This window comes from Papio anubis, chromosome 12 (genome assembly GCF_008728515.1).
Source record: "Papio anubis isolate 15944 chromosome 12, Panubis1.0, whole genome shotgun sequence".
Lineage (NCBI taxonomy): Eukaryota > Metazoa > Chordata > Mammalia > Primates > Cercopithecidae > Papio > Papio anubis.
In genome coordinates this window covers 27,513,582-27,539,903 of record NC_044987.1, presented here as the reverse complement: position 1 = coordinate 27,539,903, position 26,322 = coordinate 27,513,582, and the positions used below count along the sequence as shown (strand labels likewise).

The following is a 26,322-nucleotide window of genomic DNA, read 5'->3' as shown; positions in this document are numbered from 1 at the left end:
GGTTCTGGAAGGCTGTAGTCTCAGGACCAGGTGAAGAACCTACAGTTGACATTCTGCTCCTACAGGACTGGGACATGGGATCCTTGCCATGTGACTGGAGTGAAAGGAAATGCCACTTGTCCAGAGGATCTGACCCCATATTGTTTAATGATTACCTTGCTTCTGAAGTAGAGGTTTGTTCAAAAAAGAATTTGAACGTGTAGCATGTCCTTAGATGTCTGAACTCTTTTTACCTCTTAATTGAGATGGCCCTCAGCAAATCTGCATCTTAGCCCCTATGCATGACCTTTGGGTGGGGGTGGTTTCAAAAGGCGGCATCTCAGAAGGTGAGTCTATTTTCTTTGATGAATCTGTGGTCTCATCTCAGTGTCACCGTATCCACCCAAACTTGGGCTCCAGCTGGAGGAAGGCCCTGTTAGCCTGTGCATGTACTGTCTCCAGCTGCAGCCTTCAGAAAGTCCTTGGCATTCAGAGGCCAGGGCTTTGCCGCCTCCTCTATCTCTGTCACTTTATTTTCCTTCATCATTTCCTCTCTTCTCTACATGGATATCACTTCATCAACTCTTCTTCAACCTACATTTCTTCCTCCACCAGCCCCTCTCTACCTTCTTTTTACCCACCACCTCCTCTGCTTTCCTCACCTCTCCTGCTGCTATTGAGAAAATGGCACACTCCTCACTTATCACTTTTTTAGCAAACTCACCCTACCAGCTATTGCCTGAGTCCCAGTCACAACCCTGTAGGTTATTCTCCCAAAATTTATGGGGGTTGAGAGGGCACTCCTTCCTGAAAGCAGGATGCTCACCAAGACCAGTGGTGCCAGTAGAAAACTAAGTCATCACAGGCAATGACTGGCAGGGTGGGGTGACCTGAAAATTGCCATACTTCTGGCTTCTAGCTCTAGAGGATGGAGTGCCCTCCTCTAAACAAAAGAGATAAACAAAACTGAGGAAGAAGAGGCTCCACCTCCCAGAGGGAATGAAGAAACAGCCTCTACCTCTTTGGCAGTTGGGCATAAGCATACGCATTTTAATCAGACATTATATTGTGAATCTACCTCCACATTTTAATTTTATCCTTCCCTATAAATGTGATTACCAAAAAGGAAAGTTATTAAGATGGTCTTTTGAGTTTCTGTAAGTAATCTTGTAGTCATTCAATATGAAGATCTGTATTATAGGATCTTATTTTATGATGCTAAAGGTTAATATTCTAGCAATAATTTTTGCATATTAATGAAATTAATGTTGTAGAGGCTGGAGCTCCGTACTTGTTCTCCATGTGAAGTCATGGGTAATATCTACAGAACTGAGGTGTAATAAAGAGTCATTAACCTCATAATACCTCGAACTTTCTATGGACATTACTATCTGTCATATGAAGAACTGAAAGTCCTCAGCGGGTACTGTCATTAACCTACAGTGGCACTTCAGAGAGAAAAATCTGTGTACACAGGTACCCACTCCTTGCATAGGCTCAGGGAAATAAGAGGTCATCTGCTCCTAAAGCCCACCATCATTTTTAGATGTGGATAGCTTTTTTCTCCAGTACAGCTTTAAATTCAAAGCCTGATTCTCAGAGACCCTAACAGAGAGGATGGATTGAAACTAGGCTTATTTACTCTTTCTAAAGGCCCCTGAAAGGCTCCTGGATGCACATATTACTTTTAAAGGAGAAGATGCAAAAAGAGAAGAAAAACCATTTCCACTTCACTGAGTACATGACTTTTTTAGGGCACATCCCAAACAAAACTGCAAACTAGGCAAAGTCTATCTCAGGACTCTGCCCTCAGTATTTTCAAGTTTTCTTTCCTGATTTCTGGATCCGTAATTTTCTTCCTTTTTGTTTGGCAAGGAGGGATCTGTAACTTTCTTACAACCATACCTGATGATGGACAAATTTCTATCACTCTCGCAGTATGTATCATGTTAATCTGTGTGTGTGTGTTTATACTCCTCTCTGCCTACTATATATTTACTTAACTTTATATCCCTGGACCTGAGTATAGTATCAGGATGCCCATAAGAGTTCTATTAAATGCTTTAAATTGCATCCAATTTCTACATTTTAGGGGCAGAACTGGCCCTTAAGCAAGTTTTCAGTTGCAAAATTCAGGACAACCTGCATAAGAATCACCTAGAAGGTATTTGTTAAAAATTAGATTCCCATGCTCCACTTGGATTTACTGGATCAAAATATGGATATAAGGGCCAGCTATCTGCATTCATAAGCTTCAGTTGTTTTATAAGATTCCCTAAGTCTGAAGACTTCTGTACATGAAGTGAGTTAAAAATAGTATAATATTCACCTGGATATTCACCTTTTTTTTTTTTTTTTTAAAAGAGCAGTGGCTTTCAGAAAGGAGAAAAGCACTTCTAACCTGATCCCAGCTATTCCCATGTACTCCTTCTCTGTATTCCACTCTATCCATAGGGGTACAAACTTTTCCAGATATTTCCTTGTTTGTTGAAAGTGCAGACTACAACGACCAGTCCAAATGTGCACATGCACACGCATACACACCACACATGCTGAGAATCTAGCACAGTAGGCATTCAGTGATCCAAAGAAAGTTTGTTGGGCTCAATTAAACACACCCAAGCTCATTGTACATAATGATTTAGCAATTCAAATGGAAACAAGTTTAAGGTTTTACTGACAAGGCTACTTTAAAAAAGACCCTCTTCATTCTTTCTTTACAAAAAAAAAATCTGTCTCCTTACACTCATTTTAGTTGAGATTTTTGACCCAAATACGGCTGCTTTTAAGGATGTCTCTACAGTGCTCAGCTGGTACAGTGTTGAAAAGGAGGTCATGGATATAAATAGAACAGTGATTTGGCCTGGGAACTACTCCCAAATGAAGGAAAATGGATTCCAAATGACTGCCTATCACAGAAAGCTCTCCGCCTGATAAAACTCTCAGTAGGTCTTTCAATGTGCCTTCCGGTTCCTGCACAGGAATCTCCATCGTGTGGAAAATACTGTTTCTACCTCCCAGGTTGTTTATCATAAAGGATACTGAATACTGAAGCATGTTAGGAAAGAGAAACACATTAAAATACCCAGTCAAAATTTCATTCTAAATCATTGTTAGATGTGGGCAATTCTAAATTTCTTTCTGATAGTCCTGTGAGATCTTCAACAACAGAGCTCCAGTTTCCCAGGTTCATCCACCTCAGCCACTGTAATTTACTCCATGTCCCAATCAAAATGGATAACTCAATCTTCTTTGCAAACTTTCTGTACCTCCCACCACCATATTAATATTCAAAGTTATTGCTCTACCTAGAGTTCATCCACTCACTCTTTATAAAATAATATCGAGTCTATTATTTTTCAAGGATTTCTGATACAAGAACTTTAAATATATCCCCAGAGAATGGTGAACGTCTGCTATATTTTGAATAAACACATAAGGAGTGCTAAATAATGTTAATTGATGTCACAAAAGTAAATTCTGTGACCCAACTTAGCATATCAAGTGAAAATAAGAATTCATTTTTTAGTATTTTTTGTGTGGTGGTTTCTTATTTTTTATTTTTAATTGTGGGTATACAGTATATATTACATATATAATATATATAATTATCCTCAGTTATTTTTAAATGTACAATTAAAATATTTTTTACTATAGACATCCTGTTGTGCCAGCAAATACTAGGTCTTATTCGTTCTTTCTCTTTTTTTGTGCCCATTAACCATCCCAACTTCCCTAAGTCGACCCTACTACCCTTCCCACTGTCTAGTAACCACCCTTCTGCTGTCTATCTCCATGAATTCAATTTTTTATATTTTAGCTTCCACAAGTGAGAATGTAGGAAGTTCTTTTTTTTTTGCTTTAAAACTTTATTAAAATAAAGATTAAACCTGAAAAAAGAACAATCAGAATGCCAGCCCTTTGCATAAAATCAGCAAGAAAGAAGAAAGAGAAAGGGAGATAGAAAGGGAGAGAGAAGGAGAGAGAGAGAGAAAGAAAAAGGGAGGGAGGGAGAGAAGGAAGGAAGGAAGGAAAGAGAGAGAAAGAAGGAAGTTTGTCTTTGTGCCTGGCTTGTTTCAATTAATAATGACTTCCAGGTCCATCCATCTTATTGCAGATGACAGGATCTCATTCTTTTTATGGCTGAATAGTACCCCATTGTGTATATATATCACATTTTCTTTATTCATTTGTCTGTTAATGGACACTTAGGTTTCTTCCAAATCTTGGCTATTGTGAATGGTACTACAATAAACATGGGAGTGCAGGTATCTCTTCCATATATTTATTTCCCTTCTTTTGGACATATACCTAGGAGTAGGATTGCTGGGTTGTAGGGTAGCTCTATTTTTAGTTTTCTGAGGAACCTACAAACTGTTCTCCATATTGGTTGTACTAATTTACATTCCCATCAACAATGTACAAGGGTTCCCTTTGCTCCAGATTTTCTCCAGTATTTATTATTGCCTGTCTCTTGGGATAAAAGCCACTTTAACTGAGGTGAGATGCTATCATATTGTACGTTTGATTTGCGTTTCTCTGTTGATCAAAGATATTAAGCACTTTTTCATATACCTGTTTGCCATTTCTCTTCTTGTGAGAAATATCTACTCGGACCTTTTGTCCATTTTAAAATCAGATTATTAGATTTTTTTTTCCTATTGAGTTGTTTGAGCTCCTTATATATTCTGGTTATTAATCTCTTGTTAGATGGGTAGTTTGCAAATATTTTCTCCCATTCTGTGGGTTGTCTCTTCACTTTGTTAATTGTTTCCTTTGCTGTGCAGAAGATTTTTAACTTGATGTGATCCCATTTGTCCGTTTTCACTTTCATTCCCTGTGCTTGTGGGATGTTACTCAAGAAATCTTTGCCCACTCCAATGTCCTGAAGAGTTTCCCTGATGTTTTCTTTTAGTGGTTTCATCGTTTGAGGTCTTAGATTTAAGTCTTTAATCCATTTTAATTTGATTTTTCTATATGGTAAGACATAGTGGTTTAGTTTCTTTCTTCTGCATATACATATCCAGTTTTCCCAGCATCATTTATTGAAGAGACTGTCCTTTCCCAAATGTATGTTCTTGGCACCTTTGTCAAAAATGAGTTAACTGTAGATATATGGCTATATTATGGGTTCTTTGTTCTGTTCCACTGGTCAATGTGTCTGTCTTTATGCCGGTACCACGGTATTTTGGTTACTATAGCTCTGTATTATAATTTGAAGTCAGGTAATGTGATTCCTCAAGTTTTGTTCATTTTGCTGCATAGTTTTAGCTATTCTGGGTCTTTTGTGATTCCGTATATATTTTAAGGTTATGTTTTATATTTCTGTGAAGAATATCATTGGTATTTTGACAGGAATTGCACTGAATCTGTAGTTTGCTTTGGGTAGTATAGACATTTTAACAATATTGATTCTTCCAATCCACGAACATGAAATATATTTCCATTTTTTATGTCTTCTTCAATTTCTTGAATCAATGTTGTATACCTTTCATTGTAGAGATCTTCCACTTATTTGGTCAAGTTCATTCCTAGGTATTTAATTTTATTCCTCTGACTGTGTATTTTTAAATAGCTTGTCTTCATGCTCACTAATTCTTTCTTCTGCTTAATCAATTCTACTATTAAAGAGACTGATGCATTCTTCAGTATGTCAACTGCATTTTTCAACTTTAGAATTTCTGCTTGAGGTTTTTTAATTATTTCAATTTCTTTGTTAAATGTACCTGATAGAATTCTGAATTCCTTCTCTGTGTTATGTTAGTTTTCTTAGTTTCCTCAAAACAGGAATTTTCAGTTCTCTGAAAGGTCACATATCTCTGTTTCTCCAGGATTAGTCTCTGGTGTTTTATTTAGTTCATTTGGTGAAGTCACGTTTTCCTGAATGATCTTGATGCTAGTTGATGTTCACCTGTGTCTGTGCATGAAGAATTCAGAATTTATTGTGGTCTTCACAGTTTGGGCTTGTTTGTACTTGTCCTTCTTGGGAAGGCTTTCCAGGTATTTGAAAGGACCTGGGTGTTGTTATCTAAGCCCTAGATCTAATGCCACGTGCATTAGCTCTGCATTAGGGGGCACCCAAGCCCAGTAATGCTGTGGTTTTTACACACTCATAGAGGCACCACCTTGGTGGTCTTGGATAAGACCCAGAATAATTATCTGGATTACAGGCAGAGACTCTTTTTTTCTCTTTCCTCACTTTCTCCCAAACAATGGGAGTCTCTCTGTCTGTGCTGAGCCACCCGGGGCTTGGGATAGAGGGACACAAACAACCCTGTGGCCACCAACACTGGGACAGTGCTGGGTCAGACCTAAAGCCAATATAACACTGGGTCTTGCTCAAGACCTGCTGTAACCACTACCTGGCTACTGCCTTTGTTTTCGTAAGGCCCTTGGGCTCTAACGGCAGCAGGTGGCAAAGTTAGCCAGGCTTGTGTCCTTTGCTTCATTGCAGTGAGTCACCCCAAGGCCCAGGGAGGTCCAGAGATGCCATCTGAGAGCTAAGGATTGGAATAAAAACATTTGGAAGTCTACCTGGTTTTCTATTCTAGTGTGGTTGAGCTGGCCCTGAAACCATGAGATACCTTCCTACTCCTCCCTCCCCTTTCCACAGGCAGAGGAGCCTCACCCTGTGGCCACCACCACCACAGGCCACAGGGACACTGGACAGGCTACTGCTGATGTCCACTTAAGTCCCAAGCGCTCTTCAGTCAGCTTGTGTGAATGCTGCCAGGCCTGGGACTTATCCTTCAGGGCAATGGGCTTCCCTCTGGCCCACAGCAGGTCCAGAAATGCTATTCAAGAGCAAGGTCTAGAATCAATGGCCTACTTGTTGTTCTGCCTCCCTGGGGCTGAGCTGGTACATAAGGTGTAAGACAAAGGCCCCTTTACTTTCCCCTCTGCTTTTCTCAACCAGATGAAGTCGCTCACTGTAGCCTCCACAACTGGGATTGCTGAGTCCCACTTGAAGCCAGTGCCATCTTAGAGTCTTGCTCAAGGCCCACAGAATAGTAGCTGAGTATCGCTGGTGGTTATTCAGGGCCCAAGGGCTCTTTAGGTGATGGGTCCAGCTAGGACTGGATCCTTCCCTTCAATACAGTAGGTTCCCTTGTGGCCCATGGTGCATCTAGAAATGTCTGGGAACTAGTGCCTGGAATGGGGCCTCATGACTCTGACCAGTGCCCTATCCTGCTGTGGCTGAGCTGGTATCCAAAATGCAAGACAAAGCCCTCTTTACTTTTCCCTCTCTTCTCCTTAAGCGAAAGGAAGAAGTCTCTTTTGGAGATATAAGTTGCACTGCCTGGGGCTGAGGGAGGGGTGCTGCAAGCATTCCCTTAGCTGCCCAAGTTGGTATCTCAATAAGTTGTGTCTCCCACAAGTCCACTGGCTCCAGGCCCAGCTCAGCACTAAAACTTGCAGTACTTGTGGCCTGGACTGACTTTCAAGTCTATTTAAGATCCCAGAGCACTTTAGTCCATGGTGGCAAGGTTTGGCAGAACTCAAGTTCTGACCGCTGGCATGCGTGATTCCTCTCTGCCTAATGCTGGTCTAAATGCTCCCTCTGTGTGAGGGTGTCAGCTGAGTTCAGCCTGGTTTTGCTTTCTGCTGTGACAGGACAGCACTGAGTTCAATGCAAAGTCTCACAATCACTGCAGTCTCAAGTACACAAATTTCTCCATGCTTTGCAGCTACTACAGGGGGAATTGAGAAGGTGTAGTGTTAACAATTGAGGACTGTCTTTCCCACACTCTTCAGTGTCTCTTTCAGTGATATGAAGTTTAAATCAGATACTGTGAGTATTCACCTGATTTTGGTTCTTACGAAGTTATTTGCGTGTGTGTGTGTGCACGCACACATGCAAGATGGTTGCTGAATTTGGTGTCCCTGTGAAGGAGACAATCAGTGGAAACTTCTGTTGTGCCATCTTGATCCGCCCCTCAATAATTCATGCTTTAAAGGAGACCATCTTAACCCATAAATCCTACAATTTTTATATATCTACGGAATTACTATCTTTTATTTTCTCAGAATATAGATTTACAAAAAAGCCTCCCCTAGTCCCTCTTCCAGAAGTCAAATTTGTCACATGCTTCCAAGTCCACCTTTCATACCATATCTTTGCTGAAAGTATCTCCAGTCCTCAGTAGAATAATATATTTGATTCCTTCAGAACACCAATAAAATTTGTTTTTTATATATCTTATACTGAACTCATTTATATTTCATACCAGAAGAGCTGGTACCATTCCTACTAAAACTATTCCAAAAAATTGAGGAGGGACTCCTCCCTAACTCATTCCGTAAGGGCAGTATCATCCTGATACCAAAACCTGGCATAGATACAACAACAACAACAAAAAGATACAACATCAGCATCCTTGATGACCACTGAGGCAAAAATCCTCAACAAAACACTGGCAAACTGAATCCAGCAACAAATCAAAAAGCTTACCCACTATCAGTCAGGCACAGTGGCTTATGTCTGTAATCCCAGCACTTTGAGAGGCCAAGGCAGGCAGATCACGAGGTCAGGAGTTCGAGACCAGCTTGGACAACACAGTGAAACCCCATCTCTACTAAAAATACAAAAATTAGCCAGGCGCGGTGGCAGGCGCATGTAATCCCAGCTACTCACAAGGCTGAATCAGAACAATCACTTGAACCCAGGAGGCAGAGGTTGGAGTGAGCTGAGATCGCACCATTGCACTCCAGCCTGGGCAACAGAGTGAGACTCCATCTCAGGGAAAAAAAAAAAAATATATATATATATATATATATCCCACTACCATCAAGTAGGCATTATCCCTGGGTTTCAAGATTGATTCAACATACGCACATCAATAAATGTGATTCATCACAGAAACAGAACTGAAGACAAAAACCGCATGATTATATCAATAGATGCAGAAAAAGGCTTTCAATAAAATTCAACATCCATTCATGTTAAAAACTCCCAATAAAATAGATATTGAAGGAACATACCTCAAAATAATAAGCGCCATAAATGACAAGCCCAAAGCCAACATCATACCCAATGGGCAAACGCTGGAAGCATTCTTGAAAACCAGCACAAGACAAGGATGCCCTCTCTTGCCTATCCTATTCAACACAGTATTGAAAAAGAAATTAAGAAAACAATCCCACTTAAAGTAGCAACAAAAAGAATAAACTATTTAAAATTAATCAAGGATGTGAATGATCTGTACATTGAAAACTGTAATATATTGATTAAAGAAATTAAAGAAGACACATCAGTAGAAGAATATCTGTTCATGGAATGGAAAAAATATTGTAAAAATGTCCATAAAACCCAAAGTGACCACAGATTCAATGCAATCCCTATAAAAATTCCAATGGCATTTTTCACAGAAATAGAAAAAATAATCCTAAAATTCATATATAACTGCAATATCCAAAATAATCTTGAGAATGAAGAACAAAGCTGGAGCCATCAGATTTACTGATTTCAAGCTAATCACTACGGAATTCTAATGAAAATGGTATGGTGTTGGTATAAAAACAGACACATAAACCAATGACACAGAATGAGATCCCAGAACTAAATCTACACAATCTTTTACAAGGACACCAAGAAAACACAATGAAAGAAGAATTTTCTCTTCAATAAATTGGTTGGGAAGCTAGATTGGGTTGGGAAAATGAAATTAGATCCTTCTCTTATGACATACAGAAAAATCAACTCAAAATGTAATAAAGACGCAAATGTAAGTCCCAAAACTGTAAAACTCTTAGCTAAAAACATAAGGACAAAGCTCTGTGACACTGGCCTTAGCAATGAGTTTTTTGGATACACCAACACAGTCACCAAAAGCAAAAATAAGCAAGTGGGATTACATCAAACTAAAAATATTCTGCATAGCAAAAAAAAGAATCAACATAATGAAAAAGGTAACCTACAGAAGGGGAGAAAATATTTGCAAACCACATGTCTGATGAGGGGTTAATATCCAAAATATTCAAAGAACTGATACAACATGGTAGCAAAAACACCAAACAGCCCCATTAAAAAATGAACAAAGGACCTGAATAAACAGTTTCAAGAGAATACACAAAAATGGCCAACAGGTATATGAAAGGGCTCAAAATTAGTAATCATAAGGGAAGTGCAAATTAAAGCCACAATGAGATATCACCTCACACCTGTTAGAATGATGATTATCAAAAATCTGAGATAACAAATGCCGATGAGGGTATGGAGAAAAGGGAACATTTGTACACAGTTTTTGAGGGTGTAAATTGGTACAGCTATTATGGAAAACACAATAGAGGTTCCTAAAATATAAAAGCAAAACTATAATTTTCATGAACCCCACTTCTGGATACATATCCGAAGGAAATGAAATCAGGATATTGAAGAGATATCTGCACTTCCATGTTCACTGCAGCATTATTCAAAATAGCCAAGATGTGAAATCAACCTATCAACAGAAAAATGAATAAAGAAAATGTGACACACACACACACACACATACGCATACACAGATATATGTAATGAAATATTATTCAGCCATAATAAAGAACAAAATCCTGCCATTTGTGGGTGAATCCAGAGGACATTACGCTAAGTGAAATAAGCCAGACACAGAAAGACAAATACTGTATGATCTCATAAGTAGAATCTAAATAACTCTCTGTGTTTCTCATATGAATAGAGAGTAGAATGGTGGTTGCCAAGGGGTGAGGGTGGAAGAAATGGGAAGATATTAGTCAAATGGCAGAATTTTTCAGTTATAGAGTGACTACATTCTGGGGATCTACCATATAGCATGCCGACTATAGTTAATAATGCTGTATTTCTGCTAAGAGACTAGATCTTAAAGTGTCCTCACTATACACACACACAAACACACACAAAGGGTAATTATGTCTGATAATAGATCAACTATATATTAATTAATTTGATTGTGATAATCATTGCACAATCTATACATATATCAGACCATCACATTGTAAACCTTAAATTTATACAGTTTTATTTAATTATTAATATAACTCAAAATAGCTGGATAAATACATAAAATCCAATAAATAAAATCCAAATCAAATAAAATAAATACCTCAATAGTGTTATTACCCAATGCCTAGGTTAGTCCTTAAACACAGTATGTGATCAATTAATTATTGAAAATGAAATTAATGAATAAACGTACATTAAAAATTTAGCATGGTACCTGGCACATATTAGGCATTCAGCCAGTATCAGTCCCTGTCCCTTCTTTCATAGCAAATTCTTCAAGACATTCTCTCTGATCTTGGTCTTCTTTCATATGAATAACTCCAGATGGAGTCAATTGCTGCTACTGTTGATTAATTTACAACAATTTTCCACATACATGTCATGATTTTGAATTATGAATAGACAAATTCCAAACAATAATCATTTGCTGAACAAGTTTTTTGTGTCAACTGCAACAAATACGTGAGATCTCTAATACTGCTCCCATTTTATAGATGCAGAAGCTGAACACAGATAAGTTATGTGACTTACCCAATTAGGTGACAAAGATATAATTAAAATCAGGTTTTCAGACTTTATCTTCAATACCCTTTCCCCTACATTTAGCTGTCATTGCACTGTCATAGGCAACTACAACAGTCCTCATCTGGGCTCTCTCTGATGGTCAAACAACCTTATAGTAAGCAGAGGGCTGAAACATGCCCCATCGGATATGAGGCAGTGACACTACTTATGGAATTTGGTAAGGGAAAAACAGAGGGGCACAAAGTTGCCCTTTGATGACAGCATAAAAAGCTATCCAATATTAAACTTTGACTATCATAGGAAAATATAACATTAAAAAATGCTTTGGACAATCTTAAGAACAGCATTGTCTTAACAGACAGCTTTCACAGACTCCAACACATGTGCACATATGCATGTACATGTGCACGCCCTCCACCTCAACACATACAGCTAGATCAGCAGTCTCACAGGGATTTTGCTTCAACTGATTTCTTATATTTTTCCAACTTGAAAGCCATGTTACCCATTTCAAAGCTTGAAAAATGCATCAAAACTTATTTATATCCATTTTAACCCAAATTTAAGATGACAGAGTTAAATTCTCATCTTTCTACTCTAAAAGATGTTTGCAAAAATAAACACAAATCATTTAAAACTTGCCATGGGTGAATAACTTATTGATAGGGAGGCAGCAGCATTGATTTGCAGTTTGAAAACATTTTCCTAGCAAACTACATACAGCTCCAACACTAAGAATTTAGAATCTGAGAATCTCATAGAATCAGGGGACCAACTGAGAGCTGTTCCCACCTGCCCCACCAAAAGGTTGTGGTATATCACTCCTGTGATCAGTGCATATGCTTCAGCCAGTCTATGTCATTGTTAGGAACATGGATTTTCATAGGGATCTTCTGTGCTGAAATTATTCTTTTAACTTTTGTACAAAGATCCTCTTTAACCTCCGGGAGCCAAAGAGAACAAGTGTTTATGATATTCAACACATATTCAAAAATAGTGCACATTTGTTGAATACCTTAAAAAAAGGAAACCTAGTTATATTTTTACCTCTAGGCTAGAATTCAAATTGCAATTTACAAAGTCATGCTCATCCTCTAATTACTACATTGAGGGCCTCATGTTTGTAATAAGGACTTTTGGCTGATGGTTCTTTTCAGCCTCAGAACAGTCCTGTGCCATACTATTGTTTTCATTTTACAAAGATGAACTCTGGTAATTTGTCAAAGTTTCTGGAGAGATCATACCAATTTATAAATAAATAAATATTCCATTTTATGTATTAAAAGTAATAGCAAAACCCACAATTACTTTTGCACTAACCTATAGTATATAAGTGCCAGAACAATTTTTTTTCCTGGTTCTGCATCTAGGTAATTGGAAACACTAGCTCTCTGACACATGAATGGTTTAAACCGTTGCTTTCTAAAATATGAGCTTTTAACGAAATCAGAACTAAATTCAAGTAACATCTGCAACTTAGTAAACTCATCTTCAAAAGGGACACTTAGTATTTGATAGCACAACAGAGCAATCATAATAATAATTTAATTGTACATTTTAAAAGGGTCTAACTGGATTGTTTGTAATACAAAAAGTAAATACTTGAGGGAATGGGTACCCCATTTTCCATGATGTGATTATCACACATTGCATGCCTGTATCAAAACATCTCACATACTCCATAAATACGTACACCTACTATGTACCCACAAACATTGAAATAAAAAATTTAAAAAGACAAAAGGGACATCATAACACCTATTCCACAGGATTGTTTTGGAAAATAAGTGAAATATCACAACTTAAGCACTTAACACTGAGACTGGAACACAGTTTGTATTCAGTAAATGTGAATTCTATTAGTTTCATTTCGCTTTCAGAAATTTTCACTTTTGAAATCACTGTTATTAAATGATAAATAGGGGGAGAAGTACTTACAGCATTTCTGCTACATAAAAGCATTAATTAAATGTTTGTTAAAAAAAGGTAATAGAAACACCTCAATTCAGTGAGATTTGCACATCGCATTAAGGCTATCCTATGAGATAAGTGAGATAGCGGTCCTGCCTAGAAAATCAATTTCCATTTTAGTAAACTCACCCTATGTACAAACTAAAAGCAAGCTGTTCATGCTGTTCTGTTGAAATGGTTAGTGGCAAAAATAAATGAGCAGTTTGAGCTTAGAGCTTAACTTCTTTACAGTTTATTGATATACAAAAGAGAGATACTGTGTAATAACACAATTAACTCTATAAGGCTAATGAAAATCTTTTATTTACATCATGGGGTAGCATTTATTCTTATTAGAAATAGGAAATCCTGGCAACATGGACTAATCTACTAAGAGAACTTACTAGAGACTTATATCATGAAGAAATATCCACACTGCCTGTAGAAATGATATACCTTCCCTTGGGATTTCAGTCTGCTCAGGCTGCTATACCAAAATACCATAGACTGGGTGGCTTAAACAACAGGAATTTATTCCTCATAGTTCTGGAGGCCGGAAAGTCCAAGATCAAGATGCCAGCCAATTCACTTCCCAGGTGAGGGCTCTCTTCCTAGCTTACAGGTGGCTGCCTTCTTACTGCGTCCTCACAAAGAGGAGAGAAAGCAAGCTCAAGTCTCTTCTTCTTATAATGATTCTAATTCCATCATTGATGACCCCACATTCAAGACCTCATCTAAACTTAATTAACTCCAAAATACTCTACCTCTAAATAATATCACATTAAGTAGGGCTTCAACATATGAATTTTGGGGGGTCACAAATATTCAGTTCATACTGCTTGTAAAAATCAAAAACATCAATCTCTTTTCAGTTGCCACCACTCTTTAGAAATAAAATATCAATAGGGACAAAAATAACCCCAAAACACTTTGAAAAATTCAGCGAGACACTTCATTAATATTAACTTCTGCTTAGCAATTGAAAGTATTTTAGCCTTCTAACTGTCTTCAGAATATGCCACAACACTAAAAGAAATGTTCTCTGAATATAGAAGAAAAATAATTCAGGCTGTCATATTAGAATATAAAAAATAGACATTTGGGGTTCAGTTTCATAGTATTGGTCAGACATCCCACGAGTCATTATGGCTTTAAGAAAACTGTCATCTTTATAAATTCCACATTGTAATTCAGAGTATGCAGATGGAACCATCTTTAAGAATCTTTGAGGCCCCGTGAAGATGACACAAATAATGCATTTCGAAAAGCTATTTATCTCCCTCCCTCCTTATCTTTTATTTCTCTCTACCCTTCCTTCACGGTCTTTGGCATACAATGCAATTCTAATAACCTAAAACAATAAATCCAATAAATAAGCATTTTATCTATTTCTAGTAAGCGTTGGATACACAATGTTTATGTACATAAAAATGCTTGCACAAATACAACACACACACTCACACAGACACACACGCTTCCCTTATAGGACCAGATATACCTGTTTGAATAATATGTACATTTACTACCATGAAGCAGACACTGTTCTAAGCACTTTACATAAATCTCATTTAAAAGCTCACTAAATAAAACTATAAAGTGGTAAAATTACTCTCTTATTTACAGATGATAAAACTGAGGCAGAGAGATTAAATAAGCTATGAAAGGTGGAAAGATGAGAACTCCAACTAGTGCACTCAAGATAGCACTGAGATTCCACAGCCTTGGTTGAATGAATTGAAAGAAACGTATCTTACCCTTGCCTCTTCCTTATCTCCAACTAAAGTGCTCGCCAAAGGCAAACATATAAATGAGGTTAAACCCTCTTCAGGTAATTTTTACAGCATTATGGTATTTTGAAACTGGCAATATAACTCCCCCCATAGAAAGCTATCAGAACAGAATGCTTATCTGTGACTTTCACCTTACTTCCTAAAGCATATAAATGAGTTCTTTTCTATTCACTAAAATTTTTCTAAAAATACATTCTAATTTCCATAACATTTTAAAGGTTCTATGGAAGTCATGGCTCCTTATCAAGTGAGTTACAAATGTTTATTGAGTGAATGAATGAGTTTAATAAATTTTTGACTTAAGAAATTCTTATTTTCCAACTTACTAAAAAACATTATTGCCTTGTTTCCAACAAAATATCAGCAAAAGCAAATGATGTTGATGTTGATGGAGACTACTGAAGAGAATTAACATAAATCTTAAACAATGCTCAATTTTAAAAGTGTGTGCACTGATCATTAAAAGAGAAAATATGTAAATTTGGGGGAAAATGAAGCAGTTACTCTTTACTAAATGGAACTGGCATTTCACGCTGCAAATGAAGTAAAATGGCATATACATATTTATAAAATTCCAACAATAACCTAAGTACCTAAGTACTTTAAAAGGCTTTCTGTTTTACAACAAAACAAGGTGGAAGTGAAGCAATTCCTTTTTCTGTGAAATCTAATTCATGCTGAAGTGATATCCTTGAGAATCTGTTGCATTTTCTAAAGGCTGGCTTAAGGTCCGGTGAAGTAGCTTCGCATCAAGTGGCAAGACAACTCAAAATTCTTGAAGCATAAAGTTGTGTGGCCCTAAAACTCTCTGTCAGAAACATCTGTTTTCAGCTTTTACAAGGGAGGTTAAAGATGGGGATTTATGTCTGCTATAGCTCCTTAGCCAATGTACAAACTCAGGTGCTGTGAGTATTATCAGTGCAAAGCCCCGGCAGTCTTCACCGAGATACCCAGACTAAAAGGGCTTGCCTGACTCTCAGATTCCCTGGGATATTAACATGCACACTCAAAAGCGAACACTGATCACTTATATATAAGCTTATGTACAAGCATCTCTATCATAGATGTTTATCACTATTAACTTTTGCATTTTGTATTTATTTTTAGAACGTGCCATGGTTTGAATGTGTTCCTCAAAATTCTTAATCCCCAATACAAAAGTATTGAGGGTGGGACCTAATGGGAGGTCATGAAGATGGAGCCACTATTTGAAGAGCTTGTAGGAATAAGTTCACTCTGCTCTCTCTTGCCCTTTGGCATTCATCCATGTTGGGATACAGAAAGGAGACCCACACCAGATGCCAGCACCTTCATCTTGACCTTCCCAGACTTAAGAACTGTGAGAGATTAAATTTCTGTTCTTTATAAATAACCCAGTCTCAGGTATTCTATTATGACAGCACAAAATGTATTAATTAAGACAGAATGTCTAGATTTTTTTTTCCCACAAAGTGGTTAAGGAATTATAGTTAACAGGAGTCTATAGTTAATAGAAGACTAAAGCATAATAATATGTTGGCATAAATTAAATGAAATGTACATGATCTTAATGGCTTTTCTGACCCCTTTAATTGGTATTCATGGAGTTTGCAATTTATAAAGTTAACACAGTGTTTTCATTGGCCTTAAAAGACTTTTAGAAGAACTCAATGTATCTAGTAATTTTCACACTGTATTAATTCCAAGAGAGTCCCCAAGCACATTTTCTGCATTTTCAAGGAGGGATATAACCAACCTCCTAACTCTAGTATTTCAGTGATTCTAATCCTGTTTTAGTATTTAAAAGCTCAGTGGATATCTCTATATCCTTTGATGAGGTTGCCATATTCAGTTCCCCTTTGACATTGTAGACTTGTCCTATGTACCCCCTGATTCTAAGCTTACTTCTGTCCAGGGAAAAGACTCTGCTTCTTTATCAAAGTTTGTACTTATACCCATATTTATACTTTCTACCTAGACATGCTGCCTGGTTTTCAGCTTCTGTCATCTAGTTCCTTTGGGCCCAGTCCCAAGGTCTTGTATTCCCCAAGAGTTTGCCTGGATTTCCTCCTACTTTGCTAATTGGCCTGAACTCTGCTTTTCCAGCTAGACTTATAATACTTGCATTCCTTTGCCAATATGAACTTTGTGTTGTTGTTTTTCAGATTTTCAATATCAGATTCCCTAATGTAATAGAATTTTGGTCCTGGTATTTCCTGGTTGCACTATCTTGTCTTACTGTGGACTTCTTCCCAATCTAAACCTGACAATGTTTAATGCCATGGACATTTGCAAACCACACTTGAAAGCTGTGATGGGAATACTCCCTCTATCTTTACTCTGACAGAGAAAAGTATTTTATCACTAATTTTTTTTTTTTTTCAGATGGAGTCTCACTCTGTTGCCCAGGCTGGAGTGTAGTGGCGAGATCTCAGCTCACTGCAACCTCAACCTCCTGGGTTCAATCAATTCTCCTGCCTCAGCCTTCCGACTAGCTGGGATGACAGGCGCCCACTACCACGCCTGGCTAATTTTTGTATTTTTAGTAGAAACGGTTTCAGCAGGTTGGCCAGGTTGGTCTTGAACTCCTGACCTCAGGTGATACACCCACCTTGGCCTCCCAAAGTGCTGGGATTACAGGTGTGAGCCACTGCATCCGGCCATCACTAACATTTTTAGAGTTACCTGGGCAAGGTGATTTTTAAAACCACATCAACTTTTATTCCATTTCACTGTTTTAAAAATATACCTCTTATTGCCTGCACCTGGGACCACTGCTCCCACAATACCTCTTTTGGTATGCTACTTTCCATAGGAGGAATGAAGACGGAGGTGCTGGCTGGTTTCTAACAAAGAGAAAAGATGGCAGATGGGAGAATCTCCAACTTGACAGTATAACTACAGTTACTGATTCTGTAACATCGTTTTTAAACAGTTTCCACTTGGTTTGTCATTTGATCTTTGTCTAGATCACAGCCTAAATTGTATAAAAACTATAGGCTTTAGAATCAGGCAAGTCTCAGTTCAAATTCTGACTTATGAGCCATGTTATCTGTATTTAACCTTTCCAAAACTCAGTTTTCTTATCTGAAAATATACATAATGCCACATGTTATTCAAGGAGGGATTAAATGAGATCATATTTTATTCTTTTCTAAAAAGCTCTGTGTGTGTATATATCTATATACACACACACACACACACAAAAACATAATCACATAACACACATCCCTGTATGTCTAGATAGATACACCTGTCTGAGAAGTTCCAATGGCAGCTAATATTTACATTTACTACTATGCACCAGATGCTATTCTAAGTTCTTTGAGTATAGGAAAGCTCACTGAAATGCTTATGATGTAACTATGAGATTGATTCACTGAGTATCTTTATTTTATGGGGCACAGAACTGGAGAAAAGTCAAGTTAAAGTGCTTAAAGGTGAAAAGATGGGAATGCTAAAGATTATATTTAAAATAGCACTGGAACACTTTAACTGTGGCAGAACAGAATCAGAGAAAGTGGAGAAGTCTTTCTCCCTGTTTATCTGAAATCAAAGGTTTTCCCAAAGACAAATGTAAAATAAAGCAAAATGTACATTAATTTGCTTCAATAGTCAATGCATTATTTATTATTATTATTTATATGCCATTGATTTACAAAATTAGATACTGGTTCCTTATGTTCGTGAGAGAACAATCTGAGAAGCAAAATATTACATATGTTGTTTATGTCGACTTTTACTGAAAATTTGCCTTTCTAATTACAAGAGAAACAAAATTATAATCTAGACTTTCTTCAATTTGCCTAGCTCTTACTTAGTATTCATACACCTGTAACATCTTGGCAGTTAAGTATTGTAAAGGCTTTCATTTTCTCAGTGCTTGATATGAGCACAGCAAAATCCACAGCTTCTTCCTCAACTCTCTACTTTATAGAAAGCTTGATTATTTTAGCAGAATGGTCTTATTATGTCTTAATTTATCTGGATTCTACCACTGAAATTATAATTATTCACTCTATCATCTCTCTAATGATAGGAAAACATGGAGTAATGACATGAAGAAGAGAGGGGCAACCACAAATTTAGAGACTAGTATCTCATGTCATAGCACACTATGAAAGCCCCATGTGGGTCACCCCATCTAGTTCTTTTCTCTTGGCATTTAGTTTTACCTGGCTTCCTTTCACATTTCTAAAAACATAAAAGGTGGGCTGTACCTTATTTTTCTCTGTGGTATCGTTATTCTACATAATTACCGAAATCCTATACACACTTTCAATTTAGCAAAACTCTTTTCATTTCATAAAATAAGAAGATTTGTGATCCTTACAAAAAATTCTACCACCTCTGGGATTTTTTGATTCAATAGCAATTAAAAATTTAGCAAATAGTTCATGGTTTAAAATAGCACTGTGTATATTTTCTAGAAAATACACTAGAATGTTTATGAAGATTACAAATCAGGCTGGTCAAATAGAAGTTTTCTAATTTATATCCCTCCTAACGCATTTCTTCCAATGTACTTTTTAAATCCTATACAGGACCAATATCTCTTTATTTGTCTTTCCTTCTCTGGCCAAACCATTACTGCTATAGATTTAGCATATATTGTATTTCCAGTCTGGATTTCCCAAACTCAACCTCCCTAATCCTGAATAAGCAGCCAAAGCAGCCCTATACACCTATCCTACATACATATACTTACTAGCTGAGATGGTTGAGTGTCAACTTCATTGGATTGAAGGGTAAAAAATATTGTTCCTGGGTGTGTCTATGAGGGTGTTGCCAAAGGAGATTAACACTTGAGTCAGTGGACTGGGAGAGGCAGACCTACCCTCAATCCAGGTGGGTACCATCTAATCAGTTGCCACCATGACTAGGATAAAAGCAGGCAGAGGAATGTGGAAGGACTAAACTGGCCTGAGTCTACTGGCCTCCATTTTTCTCCTGTGATAGGTGCTTTCTGCCGTCAAACATTGGACTCCAAGTTCTTTAGCTTTTGGACTCTTGGACCTACACTAGTGGTTTGCTCGGGGTTTTCAGGCCTTCGACCACAGACTGAAGGCTGCACTGTTTTTGAGGTTTGGGGACTCCAACTGGCTTCCTTGCTCCTCAACTTGTAGACAGCCTATGGTGGGATTTCACCTTATGATCGTGTGAGTCAATACCCCTTAATAACCTCCCTTTCATATATACATCTATCCTATTAGTCCCATCCCTCTAGAGAACCCTGGCTAATACACTAGCACTGAAGATATGTTGAGAACACCAAGCCCTGGAATCTTACTTATAATTCATTGCAAACTTTCCTAAGCAAGTTTAGTTTAAGAAAAGTTGTGAACTAGAATTATTATGTGTGTGTGTGTAAACATTTTGTAAGTTAAAACTTGTTGATTATTATTATGACTAGATGAAACTGTCCATGGTTTAAAAATATATAGGAAAATTTGAAGATCATACAGAATATTTCTACTGTTTTTCTGTGAGATGTCCTAGCTTATATCAAGGGAAGGAATGCTTGATGTCTAAGAAATCAAGTTGTATTTTAAAACCTTGAGCCTGCTTTGGTATACTCAGAAGCATCACATTTCTTCTTTTCTCAAAATCTAACTGATACTTATGTTTGTCAGGGATTCCCATGTTTTTTCCAAAGAATAATTTATTTATCTATTATCATTCTCATTTAGTTGTATGAACTTAGGGCTAAAAAAAACAAAACAAAACAAACAAAAAAAACCATGACTGCTTTAACTGGAGGAAGCAAACACCGCAAATCAGTAGTTTAGAGGGAAAAGACTGGTTGTTGCAGAGATTGGTGTAATAGTGCCCCAAGTATGGAGGAAGGAAAGTGTTGCCAAATTCAGCTGATCTCCTCTGTCCTGAAAATGACAGTATAACATTATAGTATCTCTCTGGTTTAGAATCAGACATTTGGCTACCACTGCTGTAAATTATATACCAATAAATTATAAGGGAGTTAAAGATAATTTATAAGAACTTAATTTTCTATAACAAGGAAAATCCCTCATACATACTTCATACTGAATTTTACCACTCAGAAGAAATTCAAGTAAAATATTTAACATTGGCTATATAGTCTACATAATGAAACTAAAGAGCTCCTTTCCCCAAGACACACCTTCATAAAAATGCCCTCTGGATGATAATATAAAATGTACAAAGTGAATCAGACAGGTTCTTTCTAAATCTGCTTATGTGAAGATCATACTATAAAAGTAAGTAGCTGGTCAATATGTAGTAGTAAAGAAGAAAATAAAACCTGCAGTTCACAACTTTTATACTAAAAGGACTTGATTCCCTTTATATAAAAAAAGCCCTGCACCCTGACAAATTGTGCAATCCATGTAAGATTCTAGGTAAAGTTGTAGAGTTATCCATTAGGTAGATATGGAGCTAAATGGCTCAAAATATTGCTATGATCTTAATAAGAAATTAATAAGGAATTCACCAAATCAAACCAACAAATGGTGGTTGGCACCAATTTTGGGAGTTTTTCCATTATGTAGCTTGGAAAATTAAGGTACTTCCTCAAAAACCCATTAGTCATTTGAGCAATAGCTGGGGTATTTATATATAGGTCTTTTTTTTTTTTTTTTTTTTTTAGAATTATAGAGATCTCAGTTAATAATGCAGTACAAAATCCTGATTAGCCATATTTGATAATACAATGCATATTTTAACTTGCTATTTCTTTTTAACTGTAAAAATAAAATTCTTAGTTTATATTGGAATCCCATTTTCTAGGCAAGAATAATTCTGTGGTAAAAAGTCGCCGAAAATTCAACAAGTTTAATTTTTTAATTAAAAAAAAACCGTAGAGGAGTAGCTATACAGAATTTTTCCTTACTGAGCAATATCATGATTCTTCACAGTTATCTATGTTATTACAAATCAACTCATATTGAAAGTTTACTCATAAAGAAGAAACACCTGTATTCTCTATAAAGATTTCTAAATTAAAGAGTTGTCAATTATTTAGTATTAAGTTTAAGTTAAAAAATCAGTTTAAGATGACAAGTTACTATTAAAAAACATTTATATATAAGTAACTAAACTCCCTTACCTTATAAATATCCAAAAATCCACACTGGTGGTCAAATCTGGTGTACAGTTCATTCAGCATGCTGATTACTTGCATGGGAGTACACTGGGCACATATGGCTGTGAAGCCAACAATGTCTGAAAAGAGCATGGTGACATCATCAAACTTTCTGGCCTGTACTTGCTGCCCTTGCCACAATTGCTGGGCTACATCGCCAGGGAAAATAGAATATAGAAGATCCACTGTCTTCTTTTTCTCTTCTTCCAGGGCCTGGTGAGTTCTTTCTAAAGTTGCCTTTAATTTATCCATCCTTTTCTTCAAGCCATCTTGGGCCTTTGCCTGCTCACCAACCAAAATGACATCTCGGGTGGCATCATGGATAGGGATGTCTGAGAGATGTAGCCCTCGGCCCATGAGTTCATCCAACTTGTCCACACATGGAGAGCCCAAAAATAAAATGGAATTTGATTCTGGAACATGGATCATTTGTCCTTTGACTTCCATCACCTGTGAAATTAACATGGAATTTTGATCAGTACTTTTCACATAGTAGGTTCACAAAATTTAATATATTATCTGATGAATAGAAAGAAAAAAATGTTTTATTAGCAATACTCGGTTACTGCATCCACATAAGCAAATTTAAATCTGATTTTCAGCCAGTTTAAAATTCATGGTTCTGAAGAGAAACAATTGTTTTATATCTCACTCAGCTACTTTCTAAAGACAATAATGAAATGGAAAGTGAGATCAGTGAAAAGTGAACCAGGAAAACATTTTTTATTTAAGATGATACTCTCAGGTACATCATGAAACTGGTTTATGAGCCAATTCAAAAGCTTTCAGCCTGCTAAATAATAATAAAATTATGGTAAATCCATCAGTCAAAATAACTATATTTAACTGTCGTTAAAATAATACTCCTTTCAGAAAATAAATCCAGGAGGTTAAAATGAATCAAAGTAATTGTTTGGCCTTAAGTAAATCATTTCTCAACCATTATAGTACTTTGAAAACGTCCCAATTATTGCGCTGGTTAGATTAGTGGACAGTTCTCTTATTCTTAAAGATAAAAATATAAACCAGATATCATTAAGCTAACATTATCAGAAAATATCACTCAACTAGCATGTTCATATAAGCTAAAAATAAATGAAAAAATAATAATTATAATACTAAAGGAATTTGGGTCATATGATAAAGAATCTGAGGGTACAATAATTTAAATCTATTCCTCTTTTCTATGCCCTTTCACTGGAGAATTTAGGGAACTGAGATTTAACGGGAAACTTAGTGAACACAAGCTTACACCCGGTAGCCTAACGAACACCTTCAGAGGGCACGAACAATGAGCACCAGTAGAAAAGGAAGGTGAAGGTGGGGTATGGCTACAACTATAGCTATTTGGATTGGACTAAGGTGAAACTAAGAACACCTGGAGAAGAAGCTAGTTGCAATTACTTAGAAAGAATAGGCTAAAAGTCGACCAATTGGGACTGTGCAGCAGTTTCATCTATGTTCCACTATCACACAGAATGTGCTCAATACGTGTATCTTCCTTCTTCTTTATAGCTAAATAGTTAAGCTAGTTGATAAAAACTGGTGGCACTGAACAAACATGGAATAAACTGTAGGGATTTGGATTTTTAAGTCCGTTAATATTTTTACTTTGCTCCCTTGTATCATTCACCAAGATCTTATTTATATAAGAAAATAAAATGGAATCTTGCTTGATGTTATAATTTTTATGGAATTAAATGCTCACTTTACCTTATGTAAAATTTCTGCTAAAGTTCAGTATTTCATCCTTTTATTTATATTACTCTCATTTATTCACTAAAATATTTATTGAGTATCTTTTGTTTACTAATAATGCTCTGCTCTGGATGATAAGGATAGAAAGATAAAATATGGTTCCCCTTTTCAAACATATCACAGTATGGTGGAGAACCAAATCTATATTGGGCCAGAGAATAGGAGGAGGAAGACATTCTAAATTCACCACCTAAAATAGACTCTCAAAATACTGCAGGCTATGGTTTGAGTAAAAAGAAAATAATTGTCCTGTAAAATATTTACAGATTGTTTTGTATATGTTTTGTATGTTTTTTGGGGGAAGAGTGTTGTTAATAATACATACTATCTTGTTAACAGGATCTTAAGGGCATGGTAAGGAAGATACACATAATGTACAATCCCAGAGTTTAAAAATTATTATTATTATTATTATTATTATTATTATTTTGAGATGGAGTCTCGCTCTGTCACCCAGGTTGGAGTGCAGTGGCGCGATCTCGGCTCACTGCAAGCTCCGCCTCCCGGGTTTACACCATTCTCCTGTCTCAGCCTCCTGAGTAGCTGGGACTACAGGCGCCCGCCACCACACCCGGCTGATTTTTTGTATTTTTAGTAGAGACGGGGTTTCACCGTGTTAGCCAGGATGGTCTCAATCTCCTGACCTCGTGATCCACCCGCCTCGGCCTCCCAAATTGCTGGGATTACAGGAGTGAGCCACTGCGCCCGGCCTAAAAATTATTATATCCATATTTTTACAATTGACATAAGCGCAAAAACCTTGATAAGCTTAATAGAGTTAATCATATTTTTAAATGGCAATGATAACATCTGATACTCATATATTTAAACTTCTATGTAGTCTCTCTCTCTCTGTCTTCACATTTCTTTCCAATTACTTCTTTTTTCTTCTCCCTCTTGCTTCCTTCTTTCTTCGCTCTTGCTTCCTGGAGTTGCACTTTTTTCACCCTCCTCTCTTCATTTGGTGTTTGTCTCTCCTTCTGCTGGTCTCTCTTCCTCATCGCTTGGACCCCACTCTCTCATTTTTTTCCATTGGTTCCTGTTTTCTTTTTTTTTCTCTTTTCTTCTTAGGTATCAACTTTAACATTACCATCACAACTAAACCTTATTCTCTTTTGCCTTTATCATCTCCATCTTCATTTTAAATACGGAATCAGTGTATGTATGTATGCATAAATTTATATTGTTGCCTCTATATAATACATTTTAAAGATTTCTTTAATTTATAAAAGTTTGAATCGAATACTTCACATTCCTGTCTCAAAAATATAAAACAGTAAATATGTCCTTGATTTATATGTGGCCATTAGTTTGTTTTCTGAAATCTCTACATAAACAGACCCTGAAAGAAGAAAAAGTTGCTGATTGCCTACACTACAGAAAAACAATTCATAGAAGAGAAGCCCAAACAAATAAAGTAAATAACTTCCTTTTCAATATTTTCTCAGTGAATTTTTTTTTAATAAATGGGCAGATTCAATGGCACCATTTGTATCTCTGTCACCAATGTATTTTTACTTTAATTGGAAAATAATATAAATTATCCTTCTTGAATTATTTTTCTCATTATAAATTCAGAAATTCATCATTATCTGAATTTATTAACTTAGCATTAAGTAAAACTACTATAAGAACTACATATTTGTATGTAAAAGAATTGTGGAAAATTGCTTAAAATAGAAACATCTATCTAAGGTTTTATTGCATCTTACATCATATTGAAGTTTCAATGAGATAGCACAGAAGACATCAGAAAAATAAACTGTCATAACATTTGACAGATTTCAGAAATTGGTAAGCATAACAAAGGGGGGTATTTTGCTTTGAGCTATAATAAAGGGTTAAATGTCATACTATCACAAACTTTGGTTGTCAGGTTCTGTTAAAGTGTCTGCTTTATTTCTTTTTTCATTTTACTTTTATACTTGGTTGGGGGATACATGTGCAGGTTTGTTATATAGGTTATTTCATGTCATGGGGATTTGTTGTATGTTAATACACAGATATTTCGATGAAAATATTTACCAGTGTTATCAATAAGTAATCAGAATTGAGTAAGTCCAGGTCATATAACTGCACATTACATGTTTTATATTTTTGCATATCTTGAGCATGGCCTAATCCATGCCCTCATGAAGCTTCAAGTTTTATAAGAAAATCATTTGAGGCAGTGTTACATAATAGTTTGAAAAGAAGGATTTAGAAGAAGTCAGGCCTGAATTTGAACTTCAACTCTCCTG

General features: G+C 36.5%; 1 protein-coding gene across 1 annotated transcript in view; it reads right to left on the bottom strand.

The window, feature by feature from the left end:
* The window catches only part of GUCY1A2 (guanylate cyclase 1 soluble subunit alpha 2), a 320,948-nt gene that overhangs the window by 95,225 nt on the left and 199,401 nt on the right, over positions 1 to 26,322 (bottom strand). The window contains exon 5 of the mRNA XM_021926496.2: positions 22,289 to 22,774. Within this exon, the coding sequence (XP_021782188.1) occupies positions 22,289 to 22,774 (486 nt within the window). The remainder of the gene's footprint in view (positions 1 to 22,288; positions 22,775 to 26,322) is intronic.